This window comes from Halichoerus grypus, chromosome 7 (genome assembly GCF_964656455.1).
Source record: "Halichoerus grypus chromosome 7, mHalGry1.hap1.1, whole genome shotgun sequence".
NCBI classification, from domain to species: domain Eukaryota; kingdom Metazoa; phylum Chordata; class Mammalia; order Carnivora; family Phocidae; genus Halichoerus; species Halichoerus grypus.
In genome coordinates this window covers 135867767-135892687 of record NC_135718.1, presented here as the reverse complement: position 1 = coordinate 135892687, position 24921 = coordinate 135867767, and the positions used below count along the sequence as shown (strand labels likewise).

At 34.8% G+C, this 24921-nt stretch overlaps 1 protein-coding gene across 1 annotated transcript; it reads left to right on the top strand.

The window, feature by feature from the left end:
* The first annotated feature begins 204 nt into the window (after positions 1–204).
* RGS21 (regulator of G protein signaling 21) lies at positions 205–24295 on the top strand. Its single transcript, XM_036106153.2, has 4 exons — positions 205–215; positions 4660–4736; positions 9494–9660; positions 24092–24295. The coding sequence occupies exons 1-4, from the start codon at positions 205–207 to the stop codon at positions 24293–24295; spliced, it is 459 nt and encodes a 152-aa protein (XP_035962046.2).
* The last annotated feature ends 626 nt before the right edge of the window (positions 24296–24921 follow it).

The window sequence follows — 24921 nt, the reverse complement described above, 5'->3', positions numbered from 1 at the left end:
AGTTTAAGCGTTTTGACCAGTGAAAAGTTAACAACAAAACGAAAAAAGCTGAGCATAGCATGATTTAAAGAATGCCAATTTGTAACCCAGGGGATAGGTATTTGCATACTAATTGTAATGTTCCTGCTGTCACATTACCTTCAGCTTGAAGATCAGTCAGAAAAAGAAATTCGGCATCATCTGTGACAGACAGTGGAAAGAAAAATGCCAGTGAAGTGAGTTGCGGTTTAAAGCTATTTTTAATCTCAGAAGATGTACAAATGAAACACTTGAGCCTTCATTAGTCTCGATGTTTTGTTTCCTTCATTTATGATAAATATGCTAATTTTTGTCTTTCTTGCTGATTTATTTTTTTCCCCTTTCTCTATTGATTTCTTCTTCTTTTCTAAAATATGTCAACAATTCATGACTTGCTTTTGCAGTTAATTCTTTATATTTGCCAAGATAAAGAAAGGTTATGCAGGGGAGAAAAAAAGTGAGTTTTTTTTTTTTTTTTTATGTGAAGCTTTTCAAAATTATTAAGTGTTAGAGTTTGAGACAAAAGATACATATGATCCTTTTTTTTAAGATTTTTTTTATTATGTTATGTTAATCACCATACATTACATCATTAGTTTTTGATGTAGTGTTCCATGATTCACTGTTTGCATATAACACCCAGTGCTCCATTCAGTACATACCCTCTTTAATACCCATCACCAGGCTAACTCATCCCCCCACCCCCCTCCCCTCTAGAACCCTCAGTTTGTTTCTCAGAGTCCTAGTCTCTCATGGTTCGTCTCCCCCTCCGATTTCCCCCCCTTCATTTCTCCTTGCAAAAATTACTCACTATTGCGATATTTATTAAGAAATTTGAAAACAGATATTAAATGCTGGGTAAGGAAGCAGCTATCATTTCCTGGGGCACATGGACCCCTTGCTTGAATTTCCCATTCTCCAGCACACTGCTAATTGAGTGTGAACAGCTAAGTTGTTGGATTCCACATTTCTTAATGCAGTACAACTGGTTCTAGCTGGCACAATTAGCAAGATCACTGGTAGCTTTCACGCAGTTCCCATCTGGCCTGGCTCTTCTCCGGACACATAATGTCGGGACTGCTGGCCTTGATGGCGCTCGCTTAATGAAGGAAACAGAAAGGAAATCAGCCAAAACCCCATGAAACACTAAGTGCAATTTTGGCTCCAGATAGACGGTGAATTTTCATGGCAAATATGAAAAGTTACTCTGATTATGCCTCACAATTATACAGGAAATGCACACACAGTCACAGATGAGAAGAGTCAGACAAAACCTTTGTCAGAGTTACAACTAAAATCAAACTAAAAGAAAGAGAAAGAAATGATAGAGTGGTACATTATCCATTTACTTAAGGTCAAACATACCAAGTAAAATTTAACCAAATCAGTACATTTTTAAATCAGCCACCTTCTTTTTTCCCCCCAATTTGAATTCAGTAGTTTCTTTCTTAACATTTGTATAGTTGCATTTTTTAAAACATAAAACATATTTCTCACATCTGACATGAGAAATGTCCTATTTTCACTTGACAACGTATGAGATTTAAGAATCTCTCTTCTGAAAACTTTCTGTTGAGTACTCGATTACTGCAATTTAGCTATTATTTACAGAAAATATTTGTATGAAATGCAATAAACTCTATTACAGAAAAAGCATTTTCAAAGTATTTATTTTAAATGTTCCAAAACATGAGCAAAGTATGAGCATATGTGTGTTGCCTCATTCATCCTAGGAAGGATTGTAAGAAGAGTTTGGGTTATAAGGAGACACACCTGGGTTTGAATTCTAACTGTCCATTAGTACTTGCAAGATATTGCACCGGTCATTAGCATCTCTGAGGCTCCTTATCCACTGGTAATGTAGAATTAAAACAGACTGTCATTTACAAGACTAAATAAGGCAAAGTAGATGACATGCCTAGCACAGTGTGGTATAGATTGTGAACATTCAATGCATTGTTGAACATTTTGATGCTGGTAAAAATATTATTTCAGTTCATTCATATATAACAATAATTTACTCTTCCACAGAATTCTAAATATACAATCAACCCAGAATTTAAAAATTTAAACAGCAAATTAAGAACATTATTCCTTTAAATAGTTGCATCTTGCCTAGCTCCAGAAAAGGGAATACTGCATTTCCACTGACCTCCCATCATATTAGGTAGTCAAAATTGAACCTTTCAAGTCAAACTTGAAATTGGTTAGAAAATAGTGAGCCGAAAGCATCCCGGGATTTGTCACACACCAGCAGGGATATTTCTTCAGAGAGCTGAAAGGCAGATTTTCCTTTTATAATAATGAGGCATTTGGTGGGCCTTAAGTAATACTGGAATATCCAAGTATCTCTAATTCTATTACCTATAATATTCTCTATCCTTAGAAAATAATATTCTAGTATATCTCTCTAATTCAAAACATTAAAATTTTTCTTTTGTCCTTGGTTTTACACCATTCCTCAGACTTTGTTTTCTTCCTTTGTTTGTACAGTTTTCCTACATTAATGAAGGTAACAAGAATAGCTACCATTTATTTAAATACTTCCATTCCTCAAAGGCCCCTTTACATCTGATAAGGTTTTCACTGAATATTCCCTTTTGCTTTTGGCGTAAGCAAAATCTGGCTCTCCCTAAACGACATGACTAACCTTGATGCCTTCTAGAATGGATGTTATCCATTTTCTCCAATTTCATATCCCTCAGGGATGAGAGTGAGGACAGTGGTCTGTCGCTCCCCGGTGATGTTTTCACATCATGTCTCCTCTTCCTTCCACCATTAATTACACCCTTTGAAGCTAATGCAATTCAGTTCTCACTCTCAATAGCCTTCTTATCACTATCACCTGCCAGCATCTTGAAAGCCATTGATCTGCTTCCATTGAAGGTTTTTTAATACCTGCCAATATTTAGGGTTTGGTCATTCATTCATTATTTGATTATATGTTCAACAAACATTTTTGGACCAGAAATACCGTTCTTGGTAGTGGAAAATAACAGTATTTATTCCTATCATCAGAGACCTTACACAACAGGGAAATGTATGTTCATCCCTGAATGCTTTTTGCCTAGATTGTTTCTCAGGGGTTTTTGCTTTGTTTGGTTTTCTGTGTGGTTTTTTTGGTGGCTATTCCTCATTCAAGAGGGTTGTAGTGTGTGGCCAGGCTTGGGCTCACAATTCCTCACTGCCCTGTTCATTAACATATATTTCACTCGTACTAAGTGGTTTGCTTTGCAATCTGAATACTCTATTAACCACCAAATACCAATCTTCAAATAGAGACAGTTATTTAAATGTCCGTTTGAATGAAAAACCACTATTTCAAAATGATTTCACAGAAAATCTTACATCCCTAAGATTTAGTAAATCAAGGGAGAAAGGAAAATCAGCTGTCCACCATCAGGGAAGAAAGTTTCAGACAGGAAATGTAAGTAATGGAAGAGAGTAAAATGAATCTCCAGTCACAGAGCCCCCTCTATGTACCCTCTATAAGGAGAACTATTATTATCTGAAAACACAATCACATCTGCAACAGCAGAAGGGAGCACAATCAATCCCAACACAAATAATAAAAACAGCAGCAAATTACAAGAAGTAATACAATATAAAAGCATAGAGATCGCTTCACATAGCACATTTAAGATCAATCACCTTGATATGCAAAGGTAAAATTTTATAAGAATGACTAAATATGAGACTCTATTTTATCATCATTTTAATAAAAAAATTTAAATTAGCTCATCCCTTTCCATAAGTAAGTCATTTGCACACAACAGCTACATAATCTAAGATTTTTTTTCTGGGTAGCAGATGCTTTCTATGGATGGGAGCTTATCTCGTCAGGATCTTAGTTTATTAAGGGGAATGATGCATGATATATTTGCATCTCAGAAACTTTATATCTTAAACCTGATTTACTATTTCTACATCACATCCCCAAAAGTATACCTTCTTCAGAAGACTTAAGTCTATAAATTTATGACTGCTTTGGAAAAGATATTACTCTGTCCTGACAGATTCCTAGATTTAAATAAATCATCCCAGAACTGGAAGCATACCAGTCTAAGGAGAAATAAAGGCTGATTCAGAGTGGGGCAAAGCCTTCTCAAAATACTATAAATAAACACTTTTAAGATCATCACATGTTAGAAATCCTTAATTGAAACTGTTTTTAAAACTTTTTTGAGGTACCTAATTATGACATGGATAATTTTATATGCTGTGAAAACTTAGAAAATAGTTCATTCATCACTATTGCTATCATGACAACTTTTTGGGAATAGACCAGAGTAATGCCACATAAATTAACAATCAATATATTTATAGTTGAGAAGAAATCCACTATACTTCATAGAACCATGAGCAATATCTCTCTTGTGCCTTTATTAGAATGTAAGAATTTGCAAATATTAATAACATTGTAAGCTAGATTAATAAATAATTGCTGATGTCAAATTATATCCCAGTCTATGTTGCTATTGCTGTGCACTGTGGAAAACATTATACAATTTTTGTTGACCTTTTGCAGTTTGATTAATGGTGCAAAACTCTTTTAAATTATGTAATTCAACAAATACGCATAACTCAAATATTACTATAGGTCATAGAAGAAAAAGATCACAATGCTATTGTCAAGCGTAGATGTTGTTTTTACAGGTCACCAACGACAGAAACAATGGTGTGGTCTGAAAATATGGACACACTTTTAACCAACCAAGGTAAGATCTGACTAAGTTTAAAAATATAATGATTAAAAGTAAATCGTTAAATTCTGAAAGTTGTAGTTATTATAAAATATGAGTTTGATCAATATTTGAAGCATAAGATTCCCAACAGTCACACAAATCTAAATGGAATATAGGTCCCAAATCTCAACGGAATTAGGTTAGACCTAAAATACGACATGATTATAGCAATCCAAACATTAGCACAAAAAGAAAATCCCAAACAGGAACTAAGAAATTTGTCATTTTCTTAGACTCATTATCATTTGATGTATATATATTGGCTATTCTTATTACAAGTTGAAAGAAACATACAAATTATTGAAAAGTTGAAAATTTAAATAAATCACTTGTTTTGTCAGGTCTCAGAGGCTAAAAACAGTTTTAAGTATTTATTTCAACTGAAATTCTAATTTTTAGTGAAAACAAAAACATATTTAAATGTATTAATATGTACATGTGTAGATATGTATTTATATTATTTAATATTGGCTCAATAAGGTAATTTGATTTTCAATAAATAAAATACCCCATAATTTGATTCAAAGTCGTCATTTGGAACTTCTGTTTCTGTTATAGACAATTCTGTTTTGCAGCAGTTTTATTTCAGTTGTATCTCATACAGGAAAAAAAATGGCTCTACAGAGACCTGTATTAAAATATGTTTAATAATTAATATTGCTGGTACTAATCAAATGGAATTTCTACTTTAAATTTGTAAAATAAATATCAGAAGATTAGAAAAGTTTAAAACATAATAAAGTTGGGGGAATTCTTCATAGCTGTTTATTCATATGAAAAATTAGATTGAATTAGACAAAATTATTCTGATTTTATGATTCTTAAATAATTAATTCCTAAAGCATAGACATAAAATAATCCACATCACTCCTAGAATCCAACTAAGGACATATACTAAAGACATCAAAGACATGGAATTGCATTTTTGTAAGTTTTGAATGGCATGTTTCTTTTTTACTTAAGTGTATAACCAGTGGGACAGATCAGGTTTACTAGAAGCCTCGAGAAAGTATCTCTGCAGGTGGTGAGTTGGCTGGCTGGAGTATGGGAGTTCTAGGGGACAGCACCACAGAACAGAGGCATGGAAGATGTTGAGCTGAAGGCAAATGCTTTCATCTGCATATCTGCTGAGATTTTCTATTTCATGCCCACATAAAGTAGAAGAGTTGTAGATTCATTTGAGCAGATGTTTGGTTTTTGCTTTTTATAATACCAGAGAAATAGCTTGGAAATAGAAAATGCTTTTTAATGTTTTGAACAGCTAAATGACTCACCAAATTATCTGTTTTGTCAACTTGGGGATATGTCTTGCAGGTACTGTGCATTGGCTCTCATGTAAGTTTCAACACCTAGTGTTTATTCCATTTGTCAGCCCCTGTTAAGCCTAACCAGTAGCCATTCCATTCTGTAGAGAGTGCCCTCAGAGAATATCATTTTAATTGCATGTAACATATTATTCCAAAGTCACATAACATCTTTTGATCATTCAAATTGTATGTAGAGAATAGAAGCGTATTTCAATAAAATAGTGTGTCCAAGACAGAGATAACTAGCTCATTTTAGCTGTTTATTCTGTTTCATTGTGTCCCGAACTGAGTGTTGGGAGAGGGAGAAAAGACAATAGTTATTATCTCCGAGTAGTCCTTCATTAAAATTGCAGGATGTGAGAAAATAATAAGTTTCATCTCTAACTTCCCATCTCTCAGGGATACATTTAGGTAATCCTCAGTGGGAGGAAGCCTCATATGCCTTAATGACACATATATAAAATATTGCCAGACAGGAATCTATAACTTATGGTAGAATAATGGTATTCTTTCAATACCATTAAAGTATACTTTATCCTCTCTATAAAATAGATTTTAGCATAAATTCTGTTTTGAACCCTCAAATTCATCATTGTTCAGACAAAACTCATGGACATTTTAATTGAATGTTACTAAGAAGATTTTTATAACCTAAATTTGTGTCACAGAAGCTTCTTGGATGTATTTTTAAATGCAATAAATGTGCAGTTAATTGAATTTTTTATAGTGCTCACATATTAACGACATCCACATTCTCCAATATTTCTACTGAGAATTTTAATTGGTACCTGATAACCTTTTGCAATGACTTGTTATTTCAACTGTATTTCGAATAATAAAAAAAATATTAAATCTATTTTTAATTTCCCAATGTTTTTAGATGCTTTTATCTTGCTCCCTGAAGCCTTTTCTATTTTCTCTCCCTGAAATCACCTTGCTTCCCACCTGCAGCAACCTGCAAATAGCTGATTTTGGTCCCTTTTCCATAAACTTTCTCTTACATTTTCTTTTCCACTAGTTTATTTTCCCTTTCCCCTGATTCTCCACAAGCTCTTTCGTCCCTACTTTGGCACTAGAAGGATCAGATCTCTGAGTATGCAGTCAGGGAAGAGCTGCTTTGAGCAAATGCAAAGGGTTCCTCGTGGCAGATGGAAGAGAAAGTCACCAATGTTTTGGAAGGCAAATCCCTCCTGAGGCAAAAGTGCTGATGTACATTTTCCTGCTCAGAGAGATCCACAGTCTCATTTATAAACAGATACTGACCTCAGGCAGGTACAATCTGTGAAACCAAATAATACGAACTCAAGGTACTACCTTAGTCCATTCAGCTGTGGGGATGTGATAATGACCTTTCTAACCTGCTCTCTAACTAGAAGCACAATCCTTTTTTTTAAGATATATATATTTATTGCAGGCAACACTAACTATTCATGCTACCAATCCCCTCAAAATTACACTATTTTAAAAATTCCTGATGTTAAGCTTAAATTTTCATTAGTCAAAGACTGATATATTTTTCTTTCTCAATTCTCCCCAATACCTTTTGTGTTATAAAAATAATTAGATAACCAAATCTTTTTTTTTTTTGTCCTTTTTTGTTGGTTTGATTTTCTTTTTTTATTTAAATCCAATTAGCCAACCCTACTCATCCCTAACTCATTTAGCAAGAATTACCTTCTTCAGTGAGCTCTAGATATACTAAAGAAGAATATTTCAGGGCACATTTTGATGAGGAAAATAAAGAAAGGAACAATCTTAATCTCAAATAGGAATAATACACATGTAAATTTGGCTGAAAGTTGGGGCGCCTGGGTGGCTCAGTCGTTAAGCGTCTGCCTTCGGCTCAGGTCATGATCCCGGGGTCCTGGGATCGAGCCCCGCATCGGGCTCCCTGCTCAGTGGGAGGCCTGCTTCTCCCTGTCCCACTCCCCCTGCTTGTGTTCCCTCTCTCGCTGTGTCTCCCTCTGTCAAATAAATAAATAAAACCTTAAAAAAAAAATTGGCTGAAAGTCAAGTAATGGGGAGAAGTGGGACCTATGGGAATCACAGGCTGCAAGCGCTACCTGTTGTTATTAAATTTAAAAGAAATAACATACTAATTGAGGGGCGCCTGGGTGGCTCAGTCGTTAAGCGTCTGCCTTCGGCTCAGGTCATGATCCCAGGGTCCTGGGATCGAGCCCCGCATCGGGCTCCCTGCTCCGCGGGAAGCCTGCTTCTCCCTCTCCCACTCCCCCTGCTTGTGTTCCCTCTCTCGCTGTGTCTCTCTCTGTCAAATAAATAAATAAAATCTTTAAAAAAAAAAAAAAAGAAATAACATACTAATTGAGGCAAAGTAAACAAGCCTGCAAGTAAGTGGCCTAAAGTTTCTGAAGAAACGCATGCTCAGGAGAATACCTGGGAGCAGGAGAAAAATACCATGCACAGGCTAAGTAAGAGCAGGTACCATGAGGGAGAATGGGGACATCAATGTTTTACTTAAGGCAACACTGGGGAAAAGCTCATTCATTTGCTTTATTGACTTAAAATTGCCTAATACCACATAAAGCGAAGAAACACCAAGTCACACCAAGTATCTTGCTGGTTACTTTCTTGGTTTAGAGATTTGAATTGGCCAATATATTCACTCAAGATTAACAAATGCCAGTCCTTCCTTCTTTGACTTGAGCCCAAACCCACACAATCTAACTCCTCAGCATCAAATTGTTTCCTCACCAACTCATAGCAACAAAGATATTCTTACTCTGAAGTTAGTATAACATAATTACTTGATTTGGGTTTAGTTTATTAAGTGTAGAAAACTAAGTCCATGGATTTCCCATGAAGTAACTGCCATCAAGACTTTCCTCTAAACACAACTCCTTGATGTTTCAGATCTAGAAAGAAAAAGTACAGGTTAATGTGTTAATGGACCTAATTGGAGAAATAGAGACAAGAATATCTTATGTTTATGATTACTGATCCAAAATAAGGTTTCTAAACCTAAAACCAAAAACATATAACTATATAGAGAGGGATGATAAATATTTACACTGAATACTCAGTGAATGCTTATATATATATATATATATATATATATATATGTGAATGCTTATATATATATATATATCATTATATATATAGCAATCTAAATATATATATATAGATTAATATATATTAATCTATATATATATATAGATTTTATTTGACAGAGAGGGAACACAAGCAGGGGGAGTGGGAGAGGGAGAAGCAGGCTTCCCGCAGAGCAGGGAGCCCGATGCGGGGCTGGATCCCAGAACCCTAGGATCATGACCTGAGCCTAAGGCAGATGCTTAATGACTGAGCCACCCAGGTGCCCCAGTAAATGCTTTATTATACAATGTATTCATTTTGGTTATTTATACTGCACTGTATGATATACAAAAGTTTTTCTTTTATATTTAATAGCTGGTTTGGATGCTTTTCGAACATTTCTAAAATCAGAGTTTAGTGAAGAAAATGTTGAGTTCTGGCTTGCCTGTGAAGACTTCAAAAAAACAGAAAGTGCAGAAAAAATTGCTTCTAAAGCCAAGATGATTTATTCTGAATTCATTGAAGCTGATGCCCCTAAAGAGGTGAGTAAAATATTCCAGGATAGTGAATATTCATCTCCTAGCAAATTTGCTCCCCATTATAAGACACTTAATCCATCTAAAGGGAAATTAAATTGTCGCTATGTATTCAAATAGAAATGTCTGTAAACTCCAATAGAAGTGCCTTAAGATGATCCTATTTTTTATTGACTCAACAAATCTTTTCAACACCTACTAAGTGCCAGATATGACCAATATTTTTGTTTCCTTAGCACAACATACAGACTCTTGAAAAATAGTGTCCGTTATCTTAGATTAAATCACTCTAAAATTTACCCTATAGAAATGTTACTTAAATGTGTTCTTGCATTTCAAGTTCACTTTTGTTTTCCCTTTTATAAATCATGGTGGTCAAGATGGAATAGAATTCTAGAATAGAATAATTTATTTAAAAATTAAGGATAATATGTGGGGGGAAATAGGACTACTAACCAACAGCATGAATTCTTCATTTTTAATATTTTGGATGTCCACATTATGGCATGTAATGTCTTAACTTTCCAAAGAAAGAGTTTGCTTACCTTTATTTCTTTGAGGGTAAAAATAGCCAAAGGTGTGAGACAATGTTTCAGGTAATCAGGATCCGCCTATGTTGCTTTAAGATCAGGAAAGGAGAAAGGGCCTTAGAGAGAAACCTGGAATGACTGATAATAGTCCACCCCCCCAAAAAAAGGGTTCAATGTGTGTAACAATTCATTTATATTTGATTTCATTTCCAGAACCAAAACCATGATCATCTCCATATATCCTTTACTATTAAAAGTTTGAGCAATTTATAATTTAAAACGATTTCAGCCATGAGAGATTGTGGACTCTGAAAAACAAACTGAGGGTTTTAGAGGGGAGGGGCTGGGGGGATGGGCTAAACAAACTGAGGGTTTTAGAGGGGAGGGTCTGGGGGGATGGGTTAGCCCGGTGATGGATATCAAGGAGGGCATGTATTGCATGGAGCACTGGGTGTTATACATACACAGTGAATCATGGAACACCACATCAAAAACTAATGATGTAATGTATGGTGACTAACATAACATAATAAAATAAAATTTAAAAATAAATAAATAAATAAAATGATTTCAGCTCCTCACTGAATATATCATATAAGCAAAGAATTTTAATGCATAAGTAATAAACAGAAAGCTACATTGAATTACTAGTACCAAACATAAACTACTAGTACAAGTCATCTTTCCTACAGAGGCAAAACACCAATTTCCTCCTAGGGGATAGTTATCATATTTTCTGATCCAAAATTAGGATTCATGGTGTGAGAAGGGTTATTACACTTATGGGGACAAAGAACAGAATAGGTGAAATGAAAACACTTTTAGAAAATCCAGGACATAAAGTGGCTGTATTAATAGTTCAAGTTTTAATTGGACATTACTTACTACAGCATACATTGGCTAGTATAAATTTACACACATATGAGCTACTAAAGCATAGCCTGGAATTCATGGGGGGACAGTGAAGAGGGTGAAGAATTTTAACTGCTGTGGAGCTATTTCAACATTCATTTCCCAGTCACCGTCTAAGAATCAATAAATAATTCTGGAAAATTGAAAATATAGTATATGAGATTTGTCAAGTTGATTAATGTGTCATTCCCTAAAAGGGCTTGAAATCAGCTCTAAAGATATCCTATTTATTGTGATATTGATTTGAAAGCCAGATTTTTTTCTTCTTTATGAATTCAGCTAATTAACAGTGATTGTTTTAGAATAGCATTCTCAAACATTTTGCATGAGAAGTCTTCTAATAAGAAATGTCATCTTTTAATTATAGCTGAATTCAATCTTACAATATATAATAAATTATCAATTTTGACAAAATAGTTTTGTTTACTTTCCTAATCTTTTCTTCTAAAATAAATTTATATGGTAATAATTTAAATAAATAGCACAGTTAACCATATAAAACTTGTATGACTTTTTATACTTTGTCCATCTAATTAATTTGACTAAATAAAATATAATTAAGTTTATGGCTGCTTTTCAAGTAATAATTATATTTTCTCCTTGAAGTATCTAAAAATGTTATCATCAAATATGACAAAATTCACTGAAAACAAAAAACTATATAGATATACATTTGAAAGTCATTATCTTTCTTATTATTTGCCATTAGTTGTTTCCAGTTCAACGGATTACTAAATTTCACTTCCCAAATTACTAAAGGGCATTTGCCTTTTATATTATGTATCAGTTACAGTTTTCAAGGTATTTCTCTGTTGTCCATTGGTTGTATGTTAAATATAATACAACTGTGAGTATGTTGACTCATTAAACTGATTTTTTGAGTGCCTGCCCCCACAATGAAGTCACAAAGCAGGAGAGACTGACATGTAATAAAACCAGTCAAATACACAATAAACAATATAATAATAAAGCCACATTTAAAGTTCATTATTAGCACACTGGAAAAGTGATTAAATCTGGAGAGTTAAGGGACGCATTTTCAGGGTGATTCACACATGAAAAACGTATGTCATGAAAAGAGTAATATCAAGACGCAAATGAAGAAAGAATATTTCAGACTGAGGGCGCAGTGATATAACATGGAGGCACAAAGCTGCCTAGTGTTTCCTGAAAATTACAAACATTTTGATATTGCTAATGAGAAGTGGGGGATGAGGTTGGATAGGCAGTAGTAAAGATAAAAAAGGGTGGGAAGTATTCTAGATTTATCTAGTAGGCAGACTTAATAAGACAAGGTCATATCTTTGATATGGAAGCTGGAAAACATGATTTTCACAAGTAAAAAAATTAATCCAAGAATGAGATTTATATGAGAATATTCTCTATTTTTCCATATTCAATTATAGTTGTATAAGTGACTCATAAAGAATCAAAATTACAACTAATTTTCTTGATAGAAAATCCTAAAGTAAAGAACAATGGCAAAGTCATGCTATGTAGAGGTCTATTAACTCATATTTATTTTCTTTTCAATTTCTCATGTCTCTATTTCCTCATCTATAAAATTGCTAGTATAACTTAATTTTTAATTGATGCAATTAGACAATTTATAATTAGACTATACTAAATTTACTAAACAATCCCTTTTTATAAGTTGACATTACTAATGGTTCTCCGTTTCCTGTTCTAACAGGCAAAGACAGCACACTGAACAAAACAACAAAAATTGAACTTTTAGGTCTCAATGAGAAATGATAATAATTGTAACTAGACTTTATGCCCTCTCCCTTACAGGATTATCTTTTCTCTGGTTTCTACACTAATAGAGAGTTAGTGTGATATGGTAGATAATTGGAAATTTAGAGATACCTAGACCTAAATTCAAATCCTGTAGTAATCTTGTGGTAAGCTGTTTTATCTCTCTGAGCCTCAGTTTCCCTCTAATAATTTATCTAAAAAGCAAGCACATAACACACAGGACACATGAGAATGATGAATGAGATCACATGTCTGTGGTTTATATCATGCAGAACAGCTTTTAGGAAATTGTAATCCTTTTTGTTTTTTTTAAGCAAGTCACTATAAGGGCTATAGTTTCAACCTGAAAACAACCACTATAAAAAAACGTTAGCAAAGCACTAGTTTCAGATAAAAAGAGCTATTCATTGAATGGACTATACCTAGGTAGTTTCAGAAGAAAATACTGAGGGAAAAAAAAAGTATATATATAGCCAGCTATTTTAACTAAGTGATTTGAAAAAGAAAATTATTAGACAAGCCATATTTTTTCTTTTTATTTTTTTAATTTTTTAAAATATTTTATTTATTTATCAGCAAAAGAGAGAGATAGAACACAAGCAGAGGGAGCAGCAGGATGAGGGAGAAGCAGGCTACCTGCTGAGCAAGGAGCCTGATGCGGGGCTCAATCCCAGGACCCTGGGATCATGACCTGAGCCGAAGGCAGACGCTTAACGACTGAGCCACCCAGGCATGCCGACAAGCAATATTTTTTAAAGTGCCTCTACTTTGCACACAATAGGAACCTATAAGTGTAAAAGAAATTCATAAACTTTTATTTATTCGTCCTTCAATTTGGACCACTCATTTCATAATATTTGGAATTTTAAGAAAATAATATTACTTGGTTTCAACAGAATGGAACTCTTCAAACACTTCAAATAATATTTTCATATTACTGAAAACACTGACAGATTTTAAATATTCATGTTTTATTTATATCATTTATCTATATTATATTTCTGTCATTCTTTTTATTGAAAAGGAAATTACTCAGGATGGAAAATATGTGATTAGAGAGAAAAATGTTTATGTTTGTGTTGATTGTCATTCTGAGATAGTAGAAAATGTTCCAAATCATACAACAGTGTAATGTTTAAAATTATATAAATTCAACTGCATATTATCACACTGGCAGTTTTTTAAGTCAAAGAATATTAGTATGAAATATTTAATTCTTAAATGTATTTATTAAATGGGGCACCTGGGTGGCTCAGTCAGTTAAGCATCTGCCATCTGCTCAGGTCATGATCCCAGGGTCCTGGGATGGAGTCCAACATTGCTGTCATTTGGCTCCCTGCTCAGCAGGAAGTCTGCTTCTCCCTCTTCTTTTGCCTCTCCCCCCAGGCTTGTGCGTGCTCTATGTACTCAAATAGGTAAATAAAATCTTTAAAAATAAAATAAAATAAAAAAGTATTTATTAAATGTGAAGACACCATAACTCATAAAACAAAGAAGAAACTATAGTCATAGAGGAGAAGGTATCTTAATGGGTGTGTGCAGGACACTTTTTAAAATATCTATGTCTGTTTTTTTGCTTTTATTTTTAAGTCAGTATAATGTTATTTATTGACATATTTTATTTCACATCAGCAAATGCTTATTCTGTGCCTACTATTCACCTCCTTATAAGATAAAGTACCTCCGTGAAAGGGCAGCTCAGTTTAGGCAGGAGAACAGATTAAAAAAACACTGAAGTATAATGCAATATGTTGTGTGAACTAGGCAGCTTGATAAGGAAATGCAAGAAAGTAAAATAGGTTGAAACTATGGTTTGGCTCGAAAGAAACTTTGAAGCTAGTTGGGTTAAAAAAAATGAAATTTATGGAACTAGGGAAAAAGAGCAAAACAACAAATGATTAAGTGCAAAAAAAAAAAAATTTACAGAGGAAACTTTGCATTATACCTAGAAGGATATAATGATTGGATAGTAGTGAGACAAGATATTGAGATAAGGTCTTTATTTTAAATAAGGTTAGCTTTAAATGGAATCTCAAGGAAAGGAAATATATGAATTATTGGTAGAAAGAGGCCCATGAAAATGGGCATTTGGAAGCATGTCTTGATATTACTCTCATGCCAATTTTGTATTCTCCATCTTAGATTCAAATGTTTTCTTTGCATTTTTAATGCCACTTTCCCAACATGTGGATGTTTTTATCCGACCCCACAAATTGCTGCTTATCAACAGTGTCCCCCAACTCTAGTATCATCTCCAGATATAATGAGTTTGCTTATTTATTAATTTCCTAACTTTTGGTTCACTGATCACGAAGTGTCTAGTATATGCCAGGAAGTATGCTGGTGCAGATAAGAAAAAACACAGAGTCCCTGGGTGGGTAAAGCTAACCATTTGGAGGGGAAGACTCCAGTTAAAAAGTAATCCAATAAACTTTCATGAGAGTCATGGTAGGGAACACAGGTGATGTGTAGCATGCAACAGGAAAATCCAATTCTAGGGGGATGAGAAAATGTATCTCAAAAGAAGTAATTTGTGAGCTTTGACCGGAAATGGGAGTATAGAGGGAATTAGACATAATGGGAGAGAAGGATAGGAAAGGAAGACAAAGAGGAAGTCAAGTAAAGGACCAGCCAGTGCCTAGGAGGCTAGTCCCGTAGTGAAGGAAGCCTAGCACAGTATGTCTCAGAGGGGAAACTGAGGCAACTGCACTTCCTGGATCCCAATAATTTCCTCCTCCTTATTTATTTCATCTTAAAATAAAGGGCCTCTGGGGGCGCCTGGATGGCTCAGTCGTTAAGCGTCTGCCTTCGGCTCAGGTCGTGATCCCGGGATCCTGGGATCGAGCCCCGCATCGGGCTCCCTGCTCAGCGGGAAGCCTGCTTCTCCCTCTCCCACTCCCCCGCTTGTGTTCCCTTTCTCGCTGTGTCTCTCTCTGTCAAATAAATAAAATCTTTAAAAAAAAAAAATAAAAAAAATAAAAAAAATAAAATAAAGGGCCTCAAAAACGTGAGAGAGAGAGAGAGAGAGGAGAAAAAGGAGGAGATCAAGGAGGACGAGAAGGGGTAGGAGGAAGGGAGGTAAAGGAAGGAAAACAGAGTTAAAGAAACTGTAAGTGACATCTCTGCACGATGCTTTTACGTGGACTATCTCATCTGATCATCATGACCACTGTCTTGGGGAGGTATTGCAATCATCCACATTGCACAGGGGAAAATGAAACTGAGCCCTAGAGAAAAAATAATGAGTCCTGCATTCATAAAGATACAACGGGTCATGAGAGGAGAGACCCACAGCCCATGCTCTCAGGTTTCAAATTCCTTTCTCCAGATCTACTATTTATTTTAAATGTTTGTAATATAGCCTGGGAACCTTGATGTTTATGCTAAAGGCAAAAGTATAAAATTATCTTGGCACATAGAGTCTATCTTCCTTTCTATCAAAAGCTTTATTTCTCTTCTCATATTCTCTTTGTATAACTTCTTAAACCACGAAGTTTAGATTCAACTATGGCATTAAGAGGGGAAAGAGTTGCAGGAGTACTTCTTCTAAATAATCTGCAGTAGCATTTTCGCCCTCTGAAAAACTGGGGGCTGCATTTTAACTTGAAAAGAAAACACTCAGGTGTTTTTTGAACTTCTGTGGGTCTCTGTGCTACTGAAATTAATCTTGGATTAGCATGTTTGGGCTGGTAAATGAAACCAGTCGATCGGACTCCTTCTCAGCTATTCCAGATAGCTTTTGCTCACATACATCTATTTTTAGCAATCCATATACATTATCCATCTACATTATGTACATCTATTTTTGTCAACTTGTGTGATTGCATGTGTTATAATTTCTTCTGTTTCTTTTGCCCAGTTTGAGATGTTAAAACTACCCCCCAACATGTGTCACTGATTTCTGTCTCTAAAACCAGTAAGAGCAAAAGGATGAAGTCCTGTGCAGGGATGGATTCCTTCAAGATGTTACAGACTTTGCCATTCTCAATTTTAATAGCCACCCTTGAGAAGATATTTCAGGATATTCGTTTTCCTTTAATGATGCCAAAAATGAAGTAATACAAGAGGTGTTGGTGGTGATTAAATAGAATTATGCAACCAAAAACATGATTATAGGCGGCTTTAATTTGAATAGTAATTTTTAAGTTTTGTTGTGAATGAGGTCTAAGAGGCTGCCTGCTCCATTTTAGCAAGGTGTTTTACATATGCATGCACACAACGTGTGCATAATGACAGTCTCTTGCTCCACTATACGTTCTAGATGAGGAAAATGCTATCTAATTTGAATGTGAGAACACAATTGAAAACGTTTCATTCAAATTATGTAAAAATATAGAAAGCTGAGTGGAGGGTCACGGGAAAACCAGCAGGTACCCTTTAAAATGTATTCTTCCTGATAAAATAATTTGTTGGAAACCAAAAGGATTTAAAACTGCTGGTGAAGTAAAGAGGAATTTGACTGCCATACCTTGTAGTTAACAATATCCCATGAGTATTAAAATATTCTGGGTCTTTAGAATAAAATTGTTTTTAAACAACTACCCCAAACATCATTCGGAAGGCAGTCATTTTAATGCAATGGATTGCTGTCAATGTTACCTGTGTCAAGGTCTTTTCAAAACTGACAGAATTTAAAAGCCTCTAGATGGTTGTGATGACATCTCCACTGTCAGAGATTCAGTAAGAATCACAATTCTTTTCTGAGCCTGACAGTGCAGTGGGCTCAGATATCCAAGATAATTCATAATCTTCTGAAAAAATAAGCAAAGGAAATATATTTCTCAGAATCCTTGAAACTAAAGTGTGTATCCATACAAATAAAATGCAAGTAGCTATCATATTAGTAAGTAATGTAACTCTGTTTATTTCATTAACCGATACACTGTTCAGCCCAGGCTCTGGACCTAAGAGTTTGACCACTCAGTGAAGTCTAAGCTTCCCTGTAACTCCCAAGACTCAACATCATACCACTGGAAAGGTTGCATATTTAGAAGGTCACTTCCTGATGAGATCTTAACCTTTGGTCTACTCCAAGCTCAACATCTCTTGTCTTACTTTTTGAGATAGAAATTTATCCATGTATCTTCTGGTAGAATCCAGCCAAAAATCATAGTTGAGATTTACGCAAAGTTGAAGATGTAGCTCACAGACATGGCCCCAGGAGTGATTCTTTTAAAGATATCTAACTATCTCTCTACATATATTAGGTCTAACATTTTCACTTTTTTTCCAGTTACTGAAATTTCAAGGGATTTGAGAAGAAAAGAGAAGACACTTTTGATAGCCTAATTCTAATACCTCACCCAAATTGACTTCTCAGTGGGCATTTAACAAACTTGATCACTCTCTCTTAATTGAAATACTATCTTCAATTGATTCCTAGTACTTGATTTCCTCCTTCCTTACTGACTGCTATTTAGCAATTTCTTTTACTGTTGTGACTCATAACCCAACAGACACTATAATGAGAGAAAGCAATCCCCTTCATTTTCTGCCTACATTCATTCTCCCAGTGATTTTCTCTGGTCCCATATTTTTATTTTTTAATTTTTTTAAAGGTTGTATTTATTTATTTGAGAGAGAGAGAGAGCACGCATGAGTGGGGCAGGGTCGGGGGGAAAAGCAGGCTCCCTGCAGAGCAGGGGATCATGACCTGAGCCAAAGGAAGACTTATAACCAACTGAGCCACCCAGGTGCCCAAGGTCCCGTATTTTTAAAAGGGCAGCTCAAACTTAACAAATTCAAATATGAGTCCTGATTTTCTGTTCAAAACTTTCTTCTACCTGAGTCTCCCCATCTCAGTTAATGGCAGTTCTGTTCTTCTATTTGCTCTGGATAAATAATTGGTAGTCATCCTTGATTTTCTTCCACTTACGTCCCATGTCCAATCCATCAGCATTTTCTATGATCTCATTCTTCAGAATATTGCTAAAAGCCAGCCATTCCTCAAGATTTTGTCCCTCATCCTAGTGCACTATTCAATCACAAGTTCCACGCATTCTACTTTCTAGGTATCTTTAAAATCTATGCACTTCCCATAATTCCCTGTGACATTTCACAGCCAAATTCACCATCACTGTCCACCTGAACTTTTGGTAAGGTTTTCTCATTTTTCTTCCTTTTATCCACACCTGCTATGATACCCATGGCATCCAGTGATAGGATTTTTTTTCAAACATGTGTTTACAACATGCCCTTACTAAAAATTCTTCCCATTGCTCTCAGGTTAAGTAAAAATTCCTTAACAAGAACTACACAAGGTCCCACATGACCTGGTACCTTGATTCCTTTCCAGGTTCTTGCCTTTCCTTCTCTCAAAACCCACTGGGCTTCTTTTGGTTTACCTGCCCATGTGCAAGTTCCATTCTTAATCTATCTCTTCATGATAATAATTCAAAGATCTGCTTAAGATCTCATTTCCTTCAGAAAGCCTATTTTTTCTTTTGGATTACTTTTCCAAAATCTGTCTTCTTGATTAATTTTGCACTTTAATCACCTTTGTATTTTTCACACAATCAGATCCTTTACACAATTCCTAAGCATCTACTCAATATGATATTTCAAATAAATAAATTCTAGGAATGACTACAAATAAAATGCCTACTTTCTCAGATATGTGTTAGTTTTTTTTCCCAGAAAAATGGGAATAATAATACTGTATATCATATAGTTGTGTATAGGTGACATAAAGTAACCATAGAAAGACAGTGTATCAGTACTAATAGTTAATAAATAATAACGATTATTATTTTCAGTTAAAATAATCATACCTAAATATCATTATGATTATTTTAGAGATAATACCAGTGTTCAGATATTTAGCCAGGGAAGAAGACAGGGTAACAAATGGAAAAAAATCTAGGATGAGACTTGGGATAGAACTGAGAGAATGCATAGCTGCTTTGCTCATATTTGAGGGGCATGCAGAGAAAAAGGGAATTAGCAAAAGAAATAGGGAAAAGACAACAGATTAAAAACAAGTTAATTCCATGTCATGAACTATTAAATTCCCTTTGCAGTGACAAATCTTCCTTCTCTGATAATCAGATTGAGTAATTAATGCTAGCAGCAGCCTTTGTATCTAAATTTATTTAAGCAAGAAATCAAATTTCTTGATTTCTAAATCAAAATAATGTATAATGATAAGGAAATTATAGTGACTTTCCTTCTGTGGCCAAGGAAGGCTTCTCAGAGGATATTCAACTTAAGCTAAATGATAAAGGGTAAGGAAAATCTGTACAGAATGAAACTGTGGGGGTGAAAGGGATTTTAGATGGTGAAAACAACATAAACAAGCTTTAGGTACAAGATTTGCTTTGGGAACAGAGAGTAGACTAGTTTTATATATACTGCTAAGGAAAGTAGAAGATTTTGAAACAACACATTGAAGTCTGAGTGCGAGGAAGCTCAAATGCCAAGGTAAGATATTTACAGTTTATGTTATAAAGAATGATGGATTTTCAGCTGAATATTCATATGCTGAAAGTGATATTTTGGTGAAATTGATATAGTTATACTTTCACATGTGCAGAAGGGAAAGACATTGTAAGAAGAGATATCAAACTAGAGGTAAATTTCAGAATTTGGGATAGAGATTCCATTATAAAAGGCTGAACTGGAGAAATAGGAGTGAGAATGAAAAAAGCCATTGTGAAATTACAAAATAAAAGGCAAATGAGGGAATAAATAGGGAGAGAGAGATCAGAGGAAAAAGAGGTGTCAGAGATGTTTCCTATGATTCGAGCTTGAAGAACTTGGAGAAAAATAAGGACATTTATACAAACATGTGGGTGTGATGTTTTGTCACTGACATTAAGCTGAATTGCCAAGACACAGCCTCATAAGACTACAAATTATCTCCTGAGATTAGTATATCTGCTCATCACTCAGCTATCATGGCTGATGTTGGCAGTTCCTTGGTCGGAAAACAGACAAGTCAGAAAAATGAGAGGGATAAGTCAGAAATACAAGCGTCATCTATTTTAATAAATAACATTGATTACCAGTACATGTTGAAATGGAATAGTTCCCTTTAAAATTTAAACATCATTTTTAACAAATATAGAAACGTTTTTTCACTTCATTTATGCAGTCTATATTCGTTGAGTCCTTACATGGCACAAGGCATAGAGAAGGAGGCACAAAATGTAAATATGGTCTAAGTAACACAAAATCCTTTGACAGATCCAAAAAGGAAAGAATCCATGAGTAAACTTCACAGGGTAAATATTACTTGAACGTAGCCTCAGGGCATCAAAGATGTGTGTGAAAGACTTGGTGAGAGGAGTGACTTTCAGGTAGACAAGGATGGTATGAAAAAGATGTTCATAGGTGGGAAAATACAAGGAACTTGAGGGGAAGTGTCTAGCTTGGTAAAAATACAGGGCACACATAGAGGAGAAAACAAAATGTGTAAGTTAGGACTCTGTTGTAAAGGCCATGAATGCCAAAATCAAGGCTTTGGACTTTTTAAATAGGAAATGGGGAGTTATTGCAGGTGTTCAGTTATGATTAAAATAATAATAAGCCAAACCATGGACTAGGCACACACCAGCCCTGCTGTCAGTGAATACTCCCCCGATGAATGAATGCCTCAGTGAGATAAATTGCTATATTTACTATTACGGGGGATACAAATTTAAGCAAATTGCAGATGATGCCACTTAGTAATTAATGGCACAGCTAAAGAAGAAAACAGGCAACATTTATTCCCATATCCCCACAACATAGGATAGGATTTATGAAACAGACTACCCTAGATGTTTAAAAAACTCTTCAAGGGCTTGACAACAACCACTATTCACTGATCCCCACTACAAGTCAGGCAGTATTCTAGGTCCATACCATGTCATCATGCCACTTCCCTCCTCAAAAACCCTTCAGGGTCTTCCTATTGCTTCTAGTAGAAAAATAAGAACTCCTTACACTGCACATAAGCCCTACAAGACTTGTAGGCAAATTTCATTACAGGAACTTTCTCACACTCTATATTCCAGCCATCCAGGCATAGTGGCTTTTCAGAACATAACGAATTCTTTCTTGCATCTTTGCATTTGTTGTTTTTTCTGCTAGAAATGTTTTCCCCCAGAGTCTTAGAGGACCAGCTTCTTCTCATCCTTCAAGTTTATTTCTAAAATAATGCTATTTATTTAGTTGTTGGTTATCATTTCCCAAGTATAGAAGGCATTTGGTACATAATAGATCATCATAAATATTTGTGGAATCCATGAATGCAAGGATCATTTTATTTTAATTCTTATAAAAACTCAGTCAGGAACTACCTAGCTTAATGATGAGGAAGGATTGCTCAGAAATATTAAACTAATTCAAGCCAGGTCACCAACGTACTAAGGGTTAGAGCACAGGTTAGAAAATTATCCCAAAGTCTTTCCACTGCCCTCCACCATCTTCCTTTATAAAGAAGGAGAAATTGATTCCAGATTTTGAGGCCTTCAGAGAGTTGTAGCATTTGGCCTGGAACTTTGATGGAGGACGTAAGAGGATGATCAGAGAAATAAAGGTGCAGATGTGGGATCACTGAATAGCTGAAATCCCTTAAGAAGGAAAACATCTGTGAACAAAGAGTGGCCTTTTTCTGATTCTTTTCTAATTAAAAGTTTTTTCTTCTTCTCTTCTTCCTAGAATAATAATATTAAAATACTTTGATATTAAACTTATCTCATTTAGTCCTTGAAACACTTTAAGATAGATGCTATTACTCTTCTCTATTATACCGTGGAAATCAAAGATTAAAAGAAATTATAGAACTTGTTTCACCCATATGAATAGCAAGTAAATAGCTGAGGAAAAGCTTGATTATAGGTCTGCCTGTCTCTTTTAACCTCAATTCAATAAGTATGAATTGTCATTTATAGTCTTTCTTTTACCAGACCCCCAAATTATGGCATTTTTACAATTTCCCCATTTTGTCAAGAGACATTTTAATTCTCTTCAACAAATATTTATTGATTGCCTATTATGTGGCAGATACTCTGCTAAGTGCCAGAAAATAGAAGGATGAATAAGACAGATATAGCACCTGCTTTTCTTGATTTTTTAATTCTAAGATTCAAATCTCTTTTGCACTTCATGAATATTTTCAATTTAAATTAGACAACTTGGATGTGAAATTTTCTGCTTCGCAGAATATATCCTGGAATATGTATAGAGTTAGACAAGCATCTTCCCAAGGTTTGGGGCATTTTACAGATTTGCAGATGAATGGTGTGTTCCAATGTAATAGATCTCTCTTAGACCCTGATGAGGATATTCGTGTATGGTAGTGGTTTGGGGACAAGGATATACACACACACATGCACACACATATAGGTATATTCTGTGGAAGGCATGGGAGTCAGTGAAGAGGGGGATGTTATTTGGTTTATTTTGGCAAACAAAAAGAAATACAAATTAGAACAAAAAGCAATGTTGTGTGGGAAACAACATGGGGAAGTATAGAGAATGGGAATGTGTTGGTAGAATCCAACCTACTGAATTCTAGTTTTTGTTCTGACTTTGGAAAATATACTATTGGTATTAGGGTTAAAGTACTAGAAAAAAAGGATTTATGGGAAAATAAATTTAAAATCATGAAATATCTTGTTTTTCACCTTTGCCATTTTTTTATAATCTCAAAATAAGGCTTTGCCTCTGTTTTCTGCCAATGCCAACCCTCTCTACCTAGGAAAAATAATTATTTTTTAAAGAGGTTATTTATTTATTTGAGAAAGAGAGGGAACACACGAGAGAGATAGAGATAGATAGAGCAAGGACCAGCGAGGGGAGGGGCAGAGGGAGAGGGAGAAGCAGGCTCCGCTCTGAGCAGGGAGCCCAATGTGGGACTTGATCTCAGGACCCTGGGATCATGACCTGAGCGAAAAGCAGACACTTAACCTACTGAGCCACCCAGGTTAATTTTTAGTCTCTGGTAGGTCTCTTCACATCCAGCATGCCTTAGTTTGCTGTTGGCTGCTTCCCCAAATGAGCATCTTTTTACTGTCCTCCCATTAAAAATATGAAAAGATCACACAAAGAAAAAAGAAAAGAAAAGAAAAATAATTAAACCAAATATGTGTTCTACATTCCAGGAAAAAAATGTATGACTTTTTCTGCTGTTGTGCATCAGATTGACTTTGTGTTTAGAAAAAAAATTCAAATAATATGTGTATCTACCAACTGTATAAACCATGTATTCCTTGACTAAACTAATGTAATGATATGCAAACTTATTTCCACAGATCAACATTGACTTCAGTACCAGGGACCTCTACTCAAAGAATATTGCTGAACCAACTCTCAAATGTTTTGATGAGGCTCAGAAGTTAATCTATAGTCTTATGGCCGAGGATTCTTTTCCTCGATTTCTAAAGTCAGAGAGTTATAAGAAACTGGTGAATAGCAAACAGGTTGGAAATCGTAAGAAATGGCTCCCTTTTTTGTAAGAAGGTAAATGATAAACTAATAATCAGGTTGTAATTTGGGGAAAAACAAGTGACAGAAGAAATCAACTTTTAATCACTATACTCAAGGCTAAAATGTTTTAAATATACAAAAACAATATAATTTTTTTTAAGGTTTAGAAAACATTTTTTTTACTCCAGCAGAAGAATACTTTTTTTATATATATGAAGTTTGAATTTTTAAGTCTTTTGTTTAGAATTATTCCTTTTATCTTTTTTAAGAGAATTTTGAGCATATATATATTATATATATAATATATATTTTTCTTATTATTTTATTTTATTTTATTATGTTAATCACCATACTTTACATCATTAGTTTTGATGTAGTGTTCCATGATTCATTGTTTGCATATAACACCCAGTGCTCCATTCAATACGTGCCCTCTTTAGTACAAATCACCAGGCTAACCCATCCCCCCACCCCCCTCCCCTCTAGAACCCTCAGTTTGTTTCTCAGAGTCCATAGTTTATCAAGTACTTAGAAATCTCCTACTGGGAGAGTACAAGGGAGTTCATAGAGATGTAATACACTCTTAAATCGTAAGTGGATATTCTCATGACATTATGAATTCAAGAACTATATATCTTCATGTTGCTGAGTGGGA